At 37.4% G+C, this 19934-nt stretch overlaps 1 protein-coding gene across 15 annotated transcripts; it reads left to right on the forward strand.

The window, feature by feature from the left end:
* The first annotated feature begins 1429 nt into the window (after positions 1-1429).
* On the forward strand, positions 1430-19478 carry pax6a (paired box 6a). Of its 15 annotated transcripts, XM_084094395.1 has the most exons (15): positions 1469-1819; positions 5749-5894; positions 8056-8127; positions 8350-8403; positions 9219-9242; positions 11397-11527; positions 11888-11929; positions 12020-12235; positions 12534-12699; positions 16528-16686; positions 16815-16897; positions 17436-17586; positions 17712-17824; positions 18020-18161; positions 18610-19478. In XM_084094395.1, exons 4-15 carry the CDS (start codon positions 8391-8393, stop codon positions 18693-18695), a joined length of 1326 nt encoding a protein of 441 aa, XP_083950521.1. In that variant the 5' UTR covers positions 1469-1819; positions 5749-5894; positions 8056-8127; positions 8350-8390; the 3' UTR covers positions 18696-19478. The 15 variants fall into 15 exon arrangements, with proteins under 15 accessions (XP_083950513.1, XP_083950518.1, XP_083950511.1 ...); XM_084094385.1 differs by lacking the exon at positions 8056-8127 and having other exon boundaries at positions 1448-1819; XM_084094398.1 differs by lacking the exon at positions 9219-9242.
* Positions 19479-19934: the final 456 nt, after the last annotated feature.

A 19934-nucleotide genomic window follows, 5' to 3' on the forward strand; every position in this document is an offset into this window, starting at 1 on the left:
TTCAACAACAACAAAACAATAACAAAATATAGCCTAATTAAAGACTGACTGAGAGCATGAAGTCTTCAGTAGTAGAAGTTAATGTTTAAAAACGATGTTTTATGTATAGGCTATATCTCTATATATATTTCTTTAAAAAAAAGAAAAAGTAAATAAATATCCATAAGATATTTTTACTGCAACTTTAACTCTCGATGGTGTTCTACTAAAGCCAGTGGAAATAAGATTGTTTGATAAGTGATAAGTGATAAGTAGGAATGGTTATGTGTGTAGGGGGGGCTCCCCTTGCTTTCCTCTCTCTCTCAGACACAAACACACACACACACGCTTGGAAGCAGAGGGTCGGCGTAAGGGAAAGCTGGCTGGACAGATTTAAGTTTCCGCCTGATCGCGCTCTGGAGTGCAGGCCAGCGGAGAGAGGGAGAGACAGCACCTGGCCCGGCTTTAGCATCCCCATCTCGCTTTATTGACAGCCTGATAAGCGGGGCCAGAACGTGCGGTTTCCAGTGGAGATCTCAAGAACTCTGCTGGGTTGCACCGGATTCACGGGGTCTAAACGGTGGCAGCACTTGATTCTCATGTGCTCTCCCTTTTGAAAATGTGCATAGGCCTACTTTTATGAAACTGCTGTGATCTTTAGTACAAAGATATTATCTTTATAGTCTTTAATTAGACTACTATTAACAGTTACGTTGGTTGCATTGCTCCTTGATTCAATAACACGCTCCCAACTGCGGAATAAGCCATTTTAATTGGCTATTTTATATATGCACATCTGACAACATGATATAAAGCGTTTGTGTTATTACTGCGCGTGCATATGGACAAACATCAATTCCATAACATATATAGGCCTATGGGGTCCCATGACACTAAACGTCATTTTGTGTTGTCATTCAGAATACATAATTAAAAGGGCAATAGCAAACATGATGAGTTTTAAGTTGTTATATTTTCTGGTGACAGTTTTTAAACAGCATAAATGGTAACTTTATTTTACATGTACTTCATGTAACCCTCAACCAAATCCTAATCCTACCCTTACCTTACAGTAATACACAGTAGGCTACTTAAATATATAATGTAACAATGACACATTAAAATAAAGTGTAACCGCATAAATGAATTGCAATATCGCACGTGCATTTCATTTTAATCCTATTTTGAATCTATAGGTCTATCACAACAAAAAGTGCTCATTTGTGTTTTAAAGAAATCATAGGCTACAAAAATAACAACTCACTATTCAGACATTCTTTTCATGATGGTTCGTTTTAAATTGTTACATTTAGATTCGGAGGAACCTCAAAGAAACTTCTTATGGCTTATAAACGCACACAGCAGACAGCCGTTCTTTCAAATTCCCGGTCTGGGGAATGATAAATGGCGTCAATTGTGACGTGGCCCGTCACTCTAGCCAATCACTGCCAGGTTGAGGTTAATATTTAGAGAAAGTTGATGGTGAGACGAGGACGTCTTTTTTATTCCGAACCACGTTTAAAGTGAGGTATTTTGAACTCGTCAAGACAACAGTTAACGTGCGACGTTTGCGTGTGTCGTAAGAAACACGAGGGAGATGAACACTTACATCTGTTAAATAGGCTAGTATTTTCATCCATACTACAAAGAGGGGTTTACAATCTCTCTCAACTTTTCCCGTGGTTCCCTTTTCGGCTTGTTGGACTGGATATCGTTTACTTTGGGAGTAGTTTTGTGAAACGGATCCGGAGGGGTGCTTTCTAGACACTCTTTACTCTTGTCTCGTTTGGAAACGTTCCTCTCATAACGAAATCACTTAAAGGCTATAGCGTTTATTGAGGTAAGTTTACGACGTTTTAAATTCTTCTTTATACCATGTAGATCACATTGTTGCGCTGACATCATTTTGGGCTCTGAAATCTCGAGCAATAACAAATAGGATTGACATGCAGCAGTTTTTTTTTGCCCTAAAACTATGCCGTGAAATTCATTTATTCTTCTTCAATACTTAATACTCGTTTTTGACACCATGCCAGAAAAATTGCTTTATGTGCAACGTTAAGCCTTGAAGGACATCTGTATGTATACAGGAGATCCTCACGAGGAATGATTATGAGAAATATGTAATCTGTCAGATGAGAGTAAATATCATTCAACCAAATAACTAATTAACAACCTTTTCATTATTATAAAAATATGGGACGTCGCGCATCTGTAAAGCTTAATTTAATATTAGGCTACTAAATAAACAAAAAGTCGAAAACGTATTTGAAGTATTATACCTTCGCCAGTAAGTTACAGAATCAAATTATAAATATATATAATAGACTACTAAAATAAATGTAAGATAAATAAAAGATACATTAATGAATGATCTTTTAATAATATTGTATTTGCCAAAAAGGGATATTTTATATAAGATATTAAACTTCCCATAATACAATATAATTCTTCCCATAAAGCAGAATTAGTGTAGTTAAAAACTGTGCATTTAAATGTAAGAGAATACATATTTTAACCATTATCAATGGCTACTATGCAAACTGCACTAATTCACTATGGCTACCGATAAAACAGTCGTTAGATTAACATTAATTTTAAGATTAAAGTTCCCAATTGACCTGCAATGCATAAACTTTGCCCTGAATGCAGATTACACGTACCATAAACTCTGTCACAACTGAAACACGTCATGTTATCGAAATAATTTAAATCTTCACACCAGGCTGATGCAAAACTATTCTCCGGGTTCTCTCCTCTCCAGTAATCAGTAAAAGAAAGAACGGAAATAACAATTAAAATTATCAGCCCAAGACAACTTATGTCCATTACAGCCTAATGAAATGGAATAATGTGTAACTTGCTTCTTTTAGATCCTAGAGTTACATACATAGCAGGGCCCTTTGCCAGTGTGGTGGTCTGTCGCTGTGGGCAACCACACACACACACACGCGCACACACACACATACACACACACTTTAGCAAGTCCCCTCCCCCAGAACATGGTGACTGGATGTGGGGCTTGCACTGGCCGATAAACTTTTCCCACATTGCCTTAATAAGAGCCAGTCTTTCTCTAGTTCTCTCTCTCTCTGACGTCAGCTGCATTCAGTGTGTCCCCGCCCCTTATTATTAGTTTTTTTTTCTCCCTGTTGAAAACTTTTAGGGAGAGGCGAGGCACCGTCTATTTTGCCTGAGGGAAATAACGACAAGATTAGGTTCTTTTTCATGACCAAACACCACTGACTGCTAATCCGAACTGTGCTAATTGATGGGAGGACTACAAGAGTCCATCCGTGTGAAAAGTCTCGAACTAGTCAAATATTTGATTTAAACAAGTTGTATCTTTAAAAGCTGCGTGGTTAAACGATAGCATAAATAGGCAATTATTTTCCATAAGGATGTTTTGATTTACTTTATATAGGCCTATATACTCTTAAAAGTAAACGTTCCAATTAGAACCAAAATGGTTTTACATGATGTCATGGAATCATCAATAAAAACTTTTAATTTAACGTTAAAAACAAATAGGCTAGGTGGTTCTGAAGAACAGCTAACGAAACATTAATAACTTTTTTAACTTTTTAAAACAATAGCTAAATTTAAGACCTCTGATTCTAAAATAAGATTATTTGCTAAACCCGGTTGCTCAAAAGAACCATTGAAGAACCTTTTTTTTTTTCTTTTCTTTTTTTTTAAGTGATTAAAACTGATCTATTTTATGAACAACCATCACTTAGCTTGCTACGAATATTTTAAACAGTATGGGGTCGTATAGTACACACACACACACACACACACACACCAAAACACTAATAACAAACGTTTGAATCAGTGCAGTAGAACAACGTGTTGCATTAAGAGGTGAATCCTTCACCAGCAAAAACTTGAAATGGCGAGGAGAGGGAAAATATTGGAAAATATCAAACGGTGTGGAGGGGTCGCACCGCAGGACCCGAGATGACAGTGCATGACGGTCGCGCCAGCTCATTATCCGACTCCCATTCAAGCGGCCTTTCATTGCGATGCAGACTCTTTGGCAGTGTCGTTTGTTTCCTCATTGTGCTATAGTGGGGAATGCAATGGTTGTCAGAGCTCGCATTCACTTTCGCGATAGTTTATTGATGAGCTCCGACTTTTAGCACTTTTCACATGTCAAAACGAAGTCAAGTGTATGCAACCACAGCTTAATTTTATGCTCCGTGCGTCCCAACACATTTTGTCTCTCTTTAAATCTGTCCCACCATGCTATACTACGTCCCCCCCTCCCCATCTCCAGTTCTTGTATCCCAACCCGGAATCTATTCCACTCCAGTGAACGGGTGGAACACCCCAAGCTGCGAGTGGCGAGCTGAGAGTGCAGCGCATGTAACCTCGAACACAGGCGCGGAGGGGTTGCTTTGGGGTTTACCGAGGTGTGTGCTAATGTCCAAGCAATCAACAAATGTAGTTTAAGTGTCCGGCCATGGACGTAATGATATTTTCATTTCCCCCTTGGCAACCCACGACACGGAGTTTCTTTTTCTCCCGCTGAAAAACGACAACAAATCACGCTATTAATGTAAATAGTATGGGGTCTCCAAACTGATCATTGAGCGCGCGCCCTAAAGGCTGATGACATTCTCAGACACCAAGTCAACAATGACACGTGGAGAAAGTTTGCGCTCGTTTCAGTGGACAAGAGTAGCGTAAATTAACACAATATTAATGGGGTTAAGTACAATGTATAGAAGCAGGCCAACACTTAAAAAAATGATGGTTAGGCCTAGATTTTGTTTTAAGGTGTATTTTACAGAGTAATATTAAGTAACTACACTGTAAAAAATATATATGATCAATAAGTTATGACAACATGTTTTTACATTGCTTTAACTCGCCCAAATAAGTTAAGCAATTTTCCACTTTTTTATGTTATACAAGATTCAACTAAATTTTTAAAGTCAGTTTAATGTAATTTAAGTTGAACATCCAAGTTGATTGTACTTAAAAAATTGAAGGCAGCAACTTTTTTAAATGCATTTTTTTTTTTTTTACAGTAGGCCTACATGTAGGCTACTTATTATAGGGTTAGGATTAGGGTTTGGTTTAGGTTTAGATGTAATTATGCATAATTTGTAGTTATTAGTAACTACATAACATATGCAACAATCACATAAAATAAAGTGTTACCGAAATTATTATTTGTAGCCTGCTCCCTTTAATAATATTTGACTACAAAAAGTACAGTTTCTGTACCATGACAATGCTCGTGTTAAATCGAAATCATGGTAGGCTACTTTGGTAATTCCAAGAACATTTTGTAGCTTAGCCTATGCCAAAAACTTTTTTTCCATAAAAGTGTCTAGTCACCCAGAATTCAACAGCCCGATCGCCCAAATGCATGTCAATGGAAAAACTGGTAGAGAATCATCTGCTTATGAGGAGTGATTAAGTAGGGTTAAAAACTAGATTTTTTTTTTTGCTCGGCCCTGTTTCCCGCTCTGTCACCGGGGCAGGAGGAAGTGTTTTGCTGGGAGATGATGACAGAGGTCAGGCTCAGCTAATGGGCCACTGAAGAGGAGAGGAGGCGAGGCACAGACCAGGAACACATACATTAATACACGAGTGCTATCACCAATCAGCATAGGTGCGCGCCCTCTCTCTCTCGCTCCCTCTCCCTCTTTCCCCCCTCTCTCTCTCTCTCTCTCACTCACTACCACGAGCGCACATTTTTCAGTCTCGCGCAGTCTTGACATCCCATTTTATTGTCAATCTCTGTTTCATTCGCAGGGAATTTAAATTTTCCACACAGACCATCAGTTGGAAACTATAAAAGACAAACTGTTTGAGGACGATTTTCTTCAGAGTCTTCTCCTTATTGTAAACGAAGTATTTCAGCGAGGATACGAAGGCTGTTGGAACTATGCCTCAAAAAGGTAAGTTAAGACATTCTTCTGTTTTGAGCAACTCGCACGCATGCACCGCTTAAGTGGAAATCTTGTTAAATGTACAAGCCAGCTTTAAAAAGAAAAACTGTTGTAAATAATAATTATGAGGGGAAAAAATTTGACTGCTACTAAAGTTATTTGTGTCCTTGAAAAAAAAAAAAAAAAACTAAAACAGAAAACTTAAAGCTGCATGGCCTCGTGGTGGCAAACTAAATCATTGATTTTCACAGACGCTCTTTGCCTTTTTGTGCTTCAGCTATGTCGAGTTTTGTGCCAAGCAAAGTTCTTATTTATGACAGAGAAAGCAAAAGTCACAGTAGGCCAAGACCGCGATCAGTCCTGAAAATGGGAACGCAATGACCCGATGAGGTGGAGTGTCAGGTTGAATCACACCATCACATTCAGCCGGGCGCCAGCACCAAATCGCACCGTGAACTTGGTGTTTTGCTTTTCAGTCGGGGCACTGCTGCCTTCTTTGTCCAAAGACTTACTTTTAGCAGAATTACATTAAAGTCTAAAATTCAAACTTAACCGTTAAGGTTACTGCATTTTGTTGTTTAGTTTGTATTAAAAAAACGAACTGAAAAATATTATCGATATTATTATGTGTAGCCTATACGTTGATGTATAGCCTACATAAATATTCAATTCTACACTTTTTAAATGCATCTGATTCTATTTTAAACGGTGACAGTATTTTATATCCTGCATTATAGGTTACGTAGGCTATAGCAGTTTTATAAATCTGTTACGATATAAATCCGCATCGTTTCCAACTTTCGAAACTTTCACTCGAATGTACTTTCCGCAGAATATCAAAGGCTTGAGAATAAGTGTGCTTAATTAAGAGCCTTCATGTTGCACATTAGAACGAACAAAATGCAGATTAGGCCCTGTCAATTACAGACAGCACTATTAAAACAGATCATTAACTAAAAAGATAAGTGCAGGCAGAAGACCTTAAATAGCCCACATGGGTAAGAAATACTAAATAGTTTACTTAGTAAAAATGACATAAACATTTATTTGCAATTTAAAAAAATATTTAGATTTTCCGTATTTGTAGAAATTTGAGAAAACGTGAAATGTTAAAAAAATAGTTACAAATAATTTCAATTAAAAGGCAATACAGTACATTATTTAAAATTATAAATGTTATTTAATGAAACACGTGCAACTCAACGCTGGCAATTAGTGTATGTATTTATTTGTTGCTGCACTGTAAACCGCGCACACAATCCATCTACTTAAAAAGAAAAAGAAAAAATCAAAGCAGGGAGTATTTCTTCAGTGGCCTCCTTTTCGGTAAATGTATTGAATGGGTTCTTTATTGCAATTGTCTTTTACCAATTGAGCGCCCCACTGCGCTGTTGTACATTTTTTTACAGCCCTTAACGACATATACCAGTAACACAATTACCTCCAGATACTTATAACAAGAAATTACTTTTCTATTTCGCGCAACGAGACAAACAAAAAGGCATTGAGGTAACGGGCACCGGGTCACAGTGAGCTGCACTGGCTGATGCGGGTGAAGGGGGGGGGGGGGGGGGTATGCTGAAGGAGGAGGAAGAGGAGGAGGAGGGGGACTCGCTCCCTTCAGCTCTTTGTATTTTCTGAGAGTTGTTGGTACGTTTAGTTGGAAGCGGTGTAGCTAGTTAGGGAGCCCGGGTTTTACTCTCTGGGTTTTGGTGTAGAGGGAGAAAGAAAGCTATTGTTAAAATTCAGCGGGGCTTTGTCGGGGACCCCTCACCCCTCCTGGCTTTACTTTTCCAGCGCAGCCAGGCGAGGTAGACAGCGTGTGTCACCAGAAGAGAGGATCTGAAGGGGAGGGATAAAAAGTAGGCCTTGCCAACAACATTTGAAGTTTTGTAGGGGAAAGGCAGATGTACATGTCGAAAATATTCTGTATAATAATAATTATAATAATAAAAACACCATTAATAATTATAACAAAAACAACAACAATAATATCGATTATTAAACTTAAAATGAGAAAACTTAACCAAACAACTTATCTTAACTATAATAAACACACAAATTACTGCATTAGTAATAAAAACAATATCTAAATCTATTAGATTTAGTTGTAATGCTAAATAAATAATTACAGCTAGGTGTACTAATAAATTGTTTTGCTTTGTCCTAGGGATATTTTAATAGAGTGAAGCAGATGCGAGTCTATAAATTGTTTTAAGCGGACAGTCAACTCTGTTTCCAGGCAAGTTTAAACCCTGGGCATAAGTGTATTTGTGGAGACAGTATTTTTTTTGTTCTCACTTTTTGCAGCATGAATGCAAAAATAAAATGCTGAAGCTTTAGCCCATGCACACAATATTGTCCGTAACTTTCTTGCACACAAGTCTTACACAAATTGCACTGCAATACACGTGATTTAAAAATGTGAAACTGACCAATATTATTGTTTCTTTATGACTAATAGAATACTATAACCGGGCCACGTGGGAGTCTGGCGTCGCGTCCATGATGCAAAACAGTAAGTGGAGTTCTTTTCTTTTTCTGAAATGCGTTTTTGTCTATTAAATAAAATGGTGAGCGAAAAAATAAACACGAGGGAAAACGTGAGAGGCGTCAAGCCAGAAAGGCATTTGTTTTGGTATATTAGTGAAGGCAGTTTACACTGTTCGTCAGGGGTGTTGGGCGCGTGCATGCTGCCAAAATTTCTGCCTGTCATTCATACAGCTCCCTCAAAGTAGCTGAGCACTAAGCTAAACTCACTGCTAAACTCAAGCCTGACTTTAACTATTTTACAGTTTTATGGAACTTTATTCCAATATTTCAATTCGCACGGCTACATTTGAGAGAGCAATAATTACATTATCTGTGAGAAATTTCCTGAATTAAAAAAAAGTCACATAGAAAGCCTGCATAGCTACACAACCTAGTTAGAGTGTCTAACCCATATGCTCTTTGCATAATTGTGTGTGTGTGTGTGTGTGTATTAGAGAGAGAGGATGTTTCTGCTTGACTTGCTTTTAAATAATTGCTGAATTAATGTTAGCATCGGCGGCCAATCCACCTAGTCCATTAGCAGAGACGAAATTGACATTGCATGATTCTGATGGAACTTCTCTCATGTTTATGAAACACCGCGAGAGTGAAATAATAGACTGAGCTTTGATGCAGCATTGAGTGTTGTAGAGCATGAATAAATTACATGCGCTTATGTGTCTGTCTTTGAGATGTGTGAAGGCCAACTAGCAAAACATATACTTAGTCATTTGTAGAAAGCACTGAGTAAGTTATGATTACAATAAATGAGACATATTTTCTCTCTTAATGCTGGACAAGAGGTGTATGACATCTGTAACGAAGGTGTGTTGAATGTCATCCTCTCATTTCTATTCCTTTTGTTGTTGTAAGTGCCAGTTATTTGCTCTGTCCTCATGTACTGTTTTAGTCACTAATTTTGACGTCCATAGAAAAGATGATCTATTTTGGAAGGTGCAAAAATTTGGAGTAACGAAGCATTTCAAATTAGGTCAGCAGAAGTAGAGCACATGAAACAAAATGAGCGATAAATAAATAAAAATCATATCCCCACACTTTAAAAATATTATTGGAATAAAATCACAAAATATTACGCGGCGTAAAAAAAAAAATTTTGTTTGTTTTTTTTCTCTCTCAAGGATAATCAGTGTAGGCTACACAAATGTTGCCGTGTGATTTCTCGCGTGTATTAATAAATAGATATAATTCGGGTTAGGCCTTTGGTTTGTTTAAAGGTCACAGGCGGCAACCCAAGCTTTGTGCTAATAACTCTTGGGTGTATATAGAGTGGAGCGTCCAAATTGACACCATATGTCTTCTTATTAATTGATTAGAAACAGAGTACCGCGCGCGCAATGATTGCCACTGGGCGAGACCCACACCATTCACCGTGGGGAATTATAGAACGATTAAGACTTAACCTTTCAAGCGAAAGTTTTGATTTTATATCCTAATCTGCGTGTTGGCCAGCTCAAAACAAGTGGATGCATTTAAGAGCCATACGGCATATGGTTTCAAAGCCAATAAATCCTCAATGCGTCTATTACGGAACTGAAAAAGACTGTAATTCCGAATTCCGTTTTTCATTCTGCATTTCTTTATGTTAAGAGTACTAGACATATTAGCAGATGTAGTTCTCAGGTAGAATAAACTATAAAGCACGTCGTTATCTTCATAACGCGCAATAAAAATAAAACACTCGTGCATAACACAGATTTTATATTTGGCTTTGCAGATTTACGCATTAAGCTGCAGATCAAAACAGCATCCCGCAAACTTGCTCCCAGTGCTTAAATATAGGCAATGGAGGTTTGTCACTTGGGGAAAAAAGAAATGTCACTTTTAATATATTAAGGGCGAGGCGCGCCCCCGTGAACGTTCACGCGCACAGCCCCTGGCTACCTTAAAATTAAGCTTCCCTTAAAGGGGAAATGAGTAGAGTCCAATTTAGTCTGAGTGATATCCAAATGCAGACAGAAAGGGTCGTTTTATCATGCTACTATTTGTCGTGACGATGCGATTTTCAAAAGCAGAGCGATGTCATAAAGTGACATGCCTGCCACAAGTGCTCCAACTGATCTTTTCAATTAGCCTTCCATGCATGATCCAGGGCGACTTCCGCCTATTTCCAGAAATTAAGCTCAAACTTGACATGCAGCTAGCTTTATTTTAAAGACAAATGTCAGGCAGGCTCATCATATTTTCCCCCTCTTCTATATTTGGAGCTTATTTATTGCAAAGGAGCTTGTGCTCTTGGACTCAATTTAACGCGAGGCTTCGGAGGGAAGGGAGCTGAGAAGTAAAGCAAACCGGGAAGGCTGCTTTTCCGTTTTGGCTTCAGGTTTGGTGCCTTTGGTCTGCTTTTGGGGGGCTTTAGAAACATAAGCCAATTGCTTACATAGGAAATGCTGTGCATTGCTTGATGCTTTTTTTTTCTTTCTTTTTCTTAAAAAAAAAAAAAATGTTGTTTTACTTAATGTGTGGGGCTATGCTTTAAACCATTGCAGCGTTTAAGAAGTTTTAGTGTAATGCCACAAATAGCATTACGCCATCTGATCCGTTTAAGGCTTTGCAAAGATGCGCAAATCTCGGCTCAGTGGGTTGGATATGTTTTGCTCCAGATCATACGAGAGCGCTGACGCTTAATCAATGTTCTGCATGTGTAATTATATTACAATTGTGTATTAGGAGATTATGATATAATACGAGCACATCTGGAGAACAGTCGAAAACATATGACAGCTGAACAACAGCAATAATTACCGGCTATGCTGATTTAAAAGCGATTTACACTGGTCTCTGCTGAATATTGAGATTTGTTGACAATGCTCTAGTAATGCTTGACTCATTTTAGACAATTGCGACTTGAAAGCTTTTATTAATAAAAACAGATGTGATTGGATTCTGTTTGAATAGAGTCTGTTTTTGGAGTCTGGTTTGCTAAATGCTGGGTGAATTACAAGCTTTTTCTTTTTTTAGGTCACAGTGGAGTGAACCAGCTCGGCGGTGTGTTCGTCAACGGCAGACCGCTGCCCGACTCCACGAGACAGAAAATAGTTGAACTCGCTCACAGTGGCGCGCGGCCGTGTGACATATCCCGGATTCTGCAGGTGATGATAAGGCATTTTCCTTTCATGTTAACTCTTCACCAAAACAACTGCAATAACTTTACAGTAGTTTTGTTTCACATTTGTGCTGTTTCATACGGCTTTTCCCCAGCTGCATAGCAACTATTTTTTTTAAATAAACCTTTGCATTATTAATGCCAGCGAGCAACGAGGGTTCATTTCAAATTTCATTTTGGAATGCATAAACAGCGGTCTTGTGGAATGGATCGAAGCACTTCTCATCTTTTTTTCCATTTGGCAATTTTTAAAATTTGGCGAGCGAAATGCATTTTTAAAAAGTGCATCATTTCTCGTACCACTGAAGACATATTTTTTGTGTTAAAGGTATTTCTTGTGTTATAGACCCATGCTGATGCAAAAGTCCAAGTGCTGGACAATGAAAACGTAAGCTTATCATTGCTTGCAGCATACACTTAACATTTCACACTAGTTTTAAATAATGTATGTGAATTGTTTCTTTTGTTTTCCATCTAGGTGTCGAACGGCTGTGTGAGCAAAATCTTGGGTAGATACTATGAAACAGGCTCCATCAGACCCAGGGCGATCGGAGGAAGTAAACCACGAGTAGCGACTCCAGAGGTGGTCGGCAAAATTGCCCAGTACAAGAGGGAGTGTCCGTCAATCTTCGCGTGGGAAATCCGAGACAGGCTGCTATCAGACGGGGTCTGCACAAACGATAATATACCCAGTGTAAGTTCATTCAGAGAAGTTTCCATGAATTAATTAACAACATCACGAGTTAATGCATAATAATTTGATTGCTTTGTTGCTTAAATGCATGCACTATGACCTTGAACGTGAACATTCTCCAACATCAGCCACCCCCGGCCACTGCTGTAATCTCCTCACTAGAGGACAATGCAATGCGATGTAATGCTCTGGCATGTAGGCCTGTGTAGAAATGGGGCCAATCGTTCCGAAAGCCAAGATTCCACTTCGCGGACGCGCGCTTTAATTAATGTGCCGCATCTTTGGGTTCGTCTTTCAGGTGTCATCGATAAACAGAGTACTGCGCAACCTGGCTAGCGAAAAGCAACAGATGGGCGCAGATGGCATGTATGAAAAGCTGAGGATGCTGAACGGTCAGACCGGCACGTGGGGGACCCGGCCGGGCTGGTACCCCGGAACCTCAGTGCCAGGACAGCCCAATCAAGGTATGGCTATTTTACTTTCCATAGAGGAAGATGGTGCAAAAGGGGGCATTGCATTCGCTGATTGTTATTTTGCTATCTGGATTCAATTCACATTTTTTTGCATAGCGCTTTTCACTATACATATTGTTTCAAAGCAGATTTACAGAAAATGCATGCAATTTAGAGTGAACTGTTACCAGAGGTGGTTGTGTCCAAGTAATGTATTTCAGAAATGTACATGTTACAAATCACGCAGTTAGCTAACGATGTATTATGAGAAACAATGAGCTCATTGAAGTAAAGTTGTGGACATAATGATTACAATATATGGAAAGTTTAGCATTGGTGCATGTTGATTCAGAGTAATTAATGATGAATTATTATCTAAAAAGGTAAAACAATTAGGCTACCGTAATAATAATAATAATAATAATAAAGAATGTTTTTAGTTTTTAAATTCCATATAGTTTTTTATTTTATTTTATTTTTTACAATTGTTATATATACATTTAAATAAATGCTTCATAAATGATATGTTGCACGGGGCTTAAATTACTGTTATAATATTAATAATTGAATTATTAAATGATATGCCATAAAGATAATATAAAAATTACGAATAGTAGCCTAATTCGAGTTGCAATCCACATTCACAGTTCATAAGAAAAAGACATCGAAATAAACAGGGAACCGTGTGTGGATTCCCTGTGCAAAATATGTTTCTGTCACACAGAAAAATGTGTTATGAGAACAGTTCTGTCGCTATGTAATAGCTCATTAGAGAACGTTTTGTTTCCCATTAAGGTGACTTAAATACGTGTTTAGTTCGAGGAGACAGCTGTGGAAATGTTCCACCGGAGACACCCTGGACATGACATGGCAACGTTTGCCAATTAGAGTTGTTATAGTGTTAAAGGCGCTACTCAACGAAAGACAGACGTAAAAATATACAAATATAGAGAATTAATGTCTGTATAGCCTAACATCGGCGTGTCAAATCAGTGGTTGCAGCAACTTTCTTTCGAGCTTTGCCAAGGAGAGTAGTCTAGGCTATCCTAAAGCTGGTTCACATGAGCAAAAACACGTTATAGCCTATAATATTTAACATGTTTTTATGAGAAAAATTAGAGATGTTTAGCCTACTAAAACTATATAGTAGCCTACTGGACTATTTGATTTCGCCTGACATGCTACATAACAAGTAGCCTACATGTATGGCTATGCATATTTAATACGGTTTATTGTCATGTGGCCTCGTATACTAGAATGTTTTAGACGAAAACGCTAAAAACAAAACATACACGCGAGATAACATGCTTATTTACTTTAATAAAGTGCTTATTTTTTATTTTAGCGATTAATTGATCATTTATATTTAATTGCCACATTGTTAAGCATCTAATTTCTGATTTATGACAAACTCAAACCTTTGGTGTTGGGCTATTTTTGAGGCTTTTTGTAAGTAGCTAAAATACTTGTATCGATCCTCTCTTATATAGATGTCATAGACATTAGTCTGGGTGAGGTTTCTGAGCGAGAGAAATATGGTCGCAATCTGACGAATGTCACGCAACACTGAATAAAATCGCGGATTCATCTGGGCTGACAGGACGCTAAAAGAGACAACTCTATAGCATTCAGAGGAACAGCCCCTCCCTCCGCCATAGGACCGGGCTACTAAAGCCGTCTAAAGGATTTGGACACTTTTCCTTTTCCAAGGGTCCTCGCATGTTTTGATCAAGGCCTCCACAGCTGAAAGATGCCGCGGTTGTTTTGCCACATTTTTTGCTTGCCTTCCGCCTCACCGGTTACGACAACGCCCCAATAAGGAATGATTTTATTTCCCACCGCCTTTCTCAGAGAAAACAAATCCTAAATCTGGCGACAGTTGGTCAAGCTTTTGAGAACAGGCCACACATTCGGATTAGCTCTTGAAAAGTGTGGATACTACACACAAAGACCTTTTAAAACTTTTTTTTGAACATAGAAACGCACTGTCTTTGATGAATAAATTACTTTGAGAAGAAAAGGAAAGCTAGTAGGCCTGATATGTAGCCTAATATTTCACATGCTTGTCAGTAGATTGGGTGACCATGTTAAACTTACATCATACCAGTAAAACAGTATGGGAAAATGTACAGAATATTTTTATTATCTGTTATTGTTTTAGTCTGAGCTTCATACAACCTATGGTTATATCACTGTAAAAAATTATTAGCTGCCTTAAAATTATTGAGTTATAAACCATGCATAATTAAAAAAAAAAAAAAAAGTTATGTGAACTTGACAATTCCACATGCGGAAACTTAACTTTTTAAGTTAAGTCTATGTACTTAATAATTTTAAGGCAAAGGGTTTCCTCACTTTTTTTTAAGTTAAGTCAACTAATCACTATTTACAGTGACATGCTATGAGCTTAATTTCTTTAAGGTTATTATTGTTACTTAGTTCATCACCTCTAGAAAAAATACCTAAATAATGTACTGATTAGTCAAATCATCTACTTCCAAAAAATACTCATATGAAAGGTGAACTAAATTTCATAACACGGTTTTAACTCATTTATCCTCAAATATTTTGATATGTCTTGTGTGAAATCAGTTAAATAAACCTGCATGTTTAAAACAAATCTAAAGGGTTATATTGCTGTAACCTGTGGGAAACTATAAAAAATGCTAATTTGCTCTATAAGACCCCAAAAAACAAATTGTAAGCTAACATTACTGTAGCCTATATATATTTAAAATATTTTACTGACAGGCAGACTTTTTTTTCCACTATAGTTTACATGTCCTGTGAACATTGTTTAATAAATTCATAAAAGACCCTTTAAATATTATACATTCCAAATTTTTGAAACAGACTGGAAGTTTGGCCTGTGGCCACGTGACTATTTAAACCACCACCCATGTAAAAGTCCATTCAGTCTATATTAGACAACTGTGTGTAAAATATCAACAAGTTTCTTTAGACTTTTCAAACTCAAATATTTAGCCTCAAATGTATCTGGTGGGCTTAATTAGGCAATGGTGTCCAACAACACAGCAGGGTTAAAGCTTATCGACTCAAAACTGGCACTCCTATCCCCTTGTCTGTGACAAACAAGAGCCTTCGCATTTCGATGTCTCATTCACGGTGGCCTGGCTGTTTTCTCCCTGTGCCTATAAGAAGGTATAAATCCTAACCGGGGTTGAACGGGCCGGCCCTAGGGACAGTGATTAATGACAGTAGAGCATAAAGGTTAACACGCCGAGCTGAAAAGTCTGTTGACTGGAATCCTCGTGCTACAATGACCGCTCGAGAGAATCCTTTTGTCGCCTGGTCCAATTGTGTCCTCAAAATTCAACCCACGAAAGTTTGCCATCCGTCCTCACAGCCAGTATTTAAGAGTTACCCTACTCTCCCGCATTGTGTGACTGTGAAAGCATCCCTCTCCTATTCAAGTATTGGTGGTCACCTCAATAGCTCTGCAAACTCCCATATGGTGGCCGTAGCCTAATTGAAGAACTCTGGGATGAAAAGGGGGGAGAGGGTGTTTGGTTTTTAAAAACATTTGAAAAGATTTCTGGGACATTTTAATCGCGTTTCTGTAGAGCCCTCGAGCTCGTCAGCCTTTGTGACTCGATGCTGAAAGATCTAAGCGAGCGTGCTCGAAATGTTTTCCCACAACATTGCAGAGGGCGATACTGTAGCCTACAAAACGCTCCACTAATTTTGTGCCACATTGTCCCTACATAAATATGACAAGCAAACTCTAAGCTAACTCTTATTTAAAGCATGGAGTCCAAACTGAAAACGAGAATCATGTTTTTAGACAGAATTATCTTACATTTTATATTTCCTTTCCAGATGGCTGCCAACAGTCAGACGGAGGTGGTGAGAACACAAACTCAATAAGCTCCAATGGGGAAGACTCGGATGAAACACAGATGAGGCTTCAGCTAAAAAGAAAACTGCAAAGGAACCGCACATCTTTCACACAAGAACAAATAGAAGCACTTGAAAAAGGTAAACATTGAGATTATTACTATTGAAGCATCTAGCGAAATTTCGAAAATATTACTTTTTTGGTACACTTTTATTTGTTGGATTTAAAGATAGCTAAATTTAACATAACTTTTTAACGTTTCCACCAGAATTTGAGAGAACGCACTATCCTGACGTGTTTGCGCGAGAGAGACTTGCTGCGAAAATAGACTTACCAGAAGCAAGAATACAGGTGAGCGAAAACACTAGAATCTACAAAAACAGAATGAAAACTGGTAAAATGGCACACTTTCTAATAATTTTCCATCGCCCTAGTTTTAAAATATTATCATAAATGTCATAAATAGCTGCTCAAATGATATCACAGTTTTGTGGCTTTAAGCACTTAAAATTTAGTCTCTCTCTTTTTTGGAAAAAACAGTGCAAAAATATTGATGACTCATCCTGTACTACACAGATTTTGTCCAATCAAATGTCTTCAATGAGAATGTCCCACCCACTAAACCTTCAACGGATTATCAAGTAGCTGTGATGTAACTAAATCATATATATATGATAAATATGTCAACAACACAGGAAAGAAAACTGCCATCAATAGATTTAATGGGGTTTTTAAATAGCTGAGGCCTGAGGGTCTCCTCTACACTGCAGAAGGAAAATATTAAATACTAAACTTGAAGTGTCCCACTTTATCAGCCTTCATCCTGCTAGATACTAATTGTAAGTTGTTTTAAAAGTCTTTGAAAACTAACTAAAGCATGTCCGTCCAGGTGTGGTTCTCAAACAGAAGAGCAAAATGGAGGAGAGAAGAAAAGTTAAGAAATCAAAGAAGACAGGCCAGCAACTCTTCGAGTCACATACCCATCAGTAGCAGCTTCAGCACTAGCGTTTATCAGCCAATCCCTCAGCCCACAACGCCAGGTAAAGACCCTAAAATGTGCATATTGTTGGTGCATGAAGGCCATAAGCAAACACTACTGAAATTATACAAGAAACTAAGTTTTTAGACTTTTTCGAAACATTTTTTTCTTTTACTTTTTAAACAGTATCCTTCACATCGGGCTCCATGTTGGGAAGACCAGACACGGCCCTTACAAACACATACAGCGCTCTACCACCAATGCCAAGCTTCACCATGGCCAACAACATTCCTATGCAAGTATGTCAGTTTAGTGCTTCACGCTGTACTATATTGTTCTACACTGTTGTGCCTACCTCAGTGTTTCAAAGGATTAGTAATTTGATATTTCCGCAAACTGTAAATCTAATGCAACTACAGCATGCAGGTCTGTAGGGCTGTGGATATTAGATGTGAGTGTTGCTGACAGGTTTGCCCCTCTTTCCCCCTCCACAGCCCAGCCAGACCTCATCCTACTCCTGCATGTTGCCCACCAGTCCTTCGGTGAATGGGCGGAGCTATGACACATACACACCACCGCACATGCAGGCACATATGAACAGCCAATCAATGGCCACCTCAGGCACAACCTCAACGGGTAAGTGTTTAGTCTTCTACCAAAGCAAAAAAATAAATAAAAAAATGTATTTTATATATATATATATATATATATATATATATATATATATATATATATATATATATAATTTCATTAAATATATGTATATATATATATATATATATGTATATATATATAAAATTTTAAAATTTTTTTTAATATTATTAATATATATTTGTATTAAAATGTATAGTATATATACCATATTTTACAAATAGAGAAATGTCTAAAATATCGGAATACACGTGATGCATGATAAGGACAAACTTTTCTGCAAATTATTATTATTATTATTATTTTTAATTCAATTTCATATGTATCATTATATGATTTAATATTTTTATTAATTTTTTTTTTTTTTTTTAATGCTCTTAAGTTACATAATATGACAATCCTAAATATTTCCTTAATTTTTGTCATGCTACAGGTCTAATCTCACCTGGGGTGTCTGTACCAGTCCAAGTGCCAGGCAGTGAAGCAGACATGTCCCAATACTGGCCCAGACTACAGTGAGAACAAGACACACGAGAACAAAAAAAAGAAAACAGAGGAGAGGATAAAAGAGAGGAGCTCCTTCATCTCCCGATGTCTCTCGGCTTCAAGGCAGGGCTGTTCAGCAGTATTTTACTATGGAAGGAAAAGAGGAGACTCTAAAGGACCTTTTTGTACTGGGATAGTGCCACTTCTCTATCATTCTTTGGACACAAAGACTTGAAGAATAAAAGAGAACAGACTTCTGTAAAGTGCCCGGTATTATATCGTAAAATGGAAAAAAAAATCTTTGTTTTTCAGTTTCCAACTAAAGTCATTTTGATGTATTTGTACATGTAATGGCCAATTGTATGTTATGACAAAAAAAAAAAAAGGAAAAAAAAAATTTAACAACCGTGGAGGAACTGTCAAACTAAGTTGGTCTTGCATCGGTGAGCGGAAGAACATTTGTGCTGGCTTATTCATCATTCTTTTTTCATCATCAGCTGATATCAAGAACTTCTGCCCATTTCTGTTTCAAATGTGGACCTGTAGAAACAAACAATCTCTGTATCATTTCAAGACAAAAACAGCAACAGAGTTCAAAGGAAGCCAATCCAGAATTTGTTTTCCAAAGCTTGCAGACAAAAGCAAGCTGTTGAACATGGTGACTGCTGAACTGGAAGAGGAAAATGTTTGGTAGCTTAAAACGGTAGATTGTGTCTTCGATGTAATTCAGTTTTGTTTATGTCAAAATATAAGTATTTGTCTTCCCTAGAAGTCTCGCAGAACAATTTCTATAATAAAAATAATTTCATTTTATAATTCTCTGAATATTCAATACATACAGTACATGCTTTACATGCAACATAACTAACATTAATGTAGCCAAAAATAAGAATGGCGTTTCAGTTATTACACTCTTCAGCATATGTATTTTGTTGTCCTATTTCATGATAAAATCAACGATCAATCATTTAATTTCATCCAATCTCATATAACTATTTGAATAACTAATAATTGATTCATTCATTTTAAATGTTTAATCTGAAAGAGAATCTTCTCAAACAGAAAACTGTTTAAACGTTTATATATAATAATAATAATAATAATAATAATAATAATAATTCAAAAATGACTAAATAGGCCATTTCAGTTTATTTATCAAAAACGTGATTGAACATATATTGGTAACACTTTACAACAAGGTCTCATTTGTTAGTAATGCATTAGCTATGAACTAACAAAACATTTTTTAAAGCATTTATTAATCTTTGTTAA

The sequence above is a fragment of the Abramis brama genome (genome assembly GCF_963993115.1).
Source record: "Abramis brama genome assembly, chromosome: 20".
NCBI classification, from domain to species: domain Eukaryota; kingdom Metazoa; phylum Chordata; class Actinopteri; order Cypriniformes; family Leuciscidae; genus Abramis; species Abramis brama.

Excerpts from the sequence above, each read along its gene's own strand:
- pax6a (XM_084094385.1), top strand. Across the intron at positions 11,930-12,019 it reads AAGTGCTGGACAATGAAAAC|GTGTCGAACGGCTGTGTGAG; the intron begins GTAAGCTTATCA and ends TTTTCCATCTAG. Across the intron at positions 18,162-18,609 it reads CTCAGGCACAACCTCAACGG|GTCTAATCTCACCTGGGGTG; the intron begins GTAAGTGTTTAG and ends GTCATGCTACAG.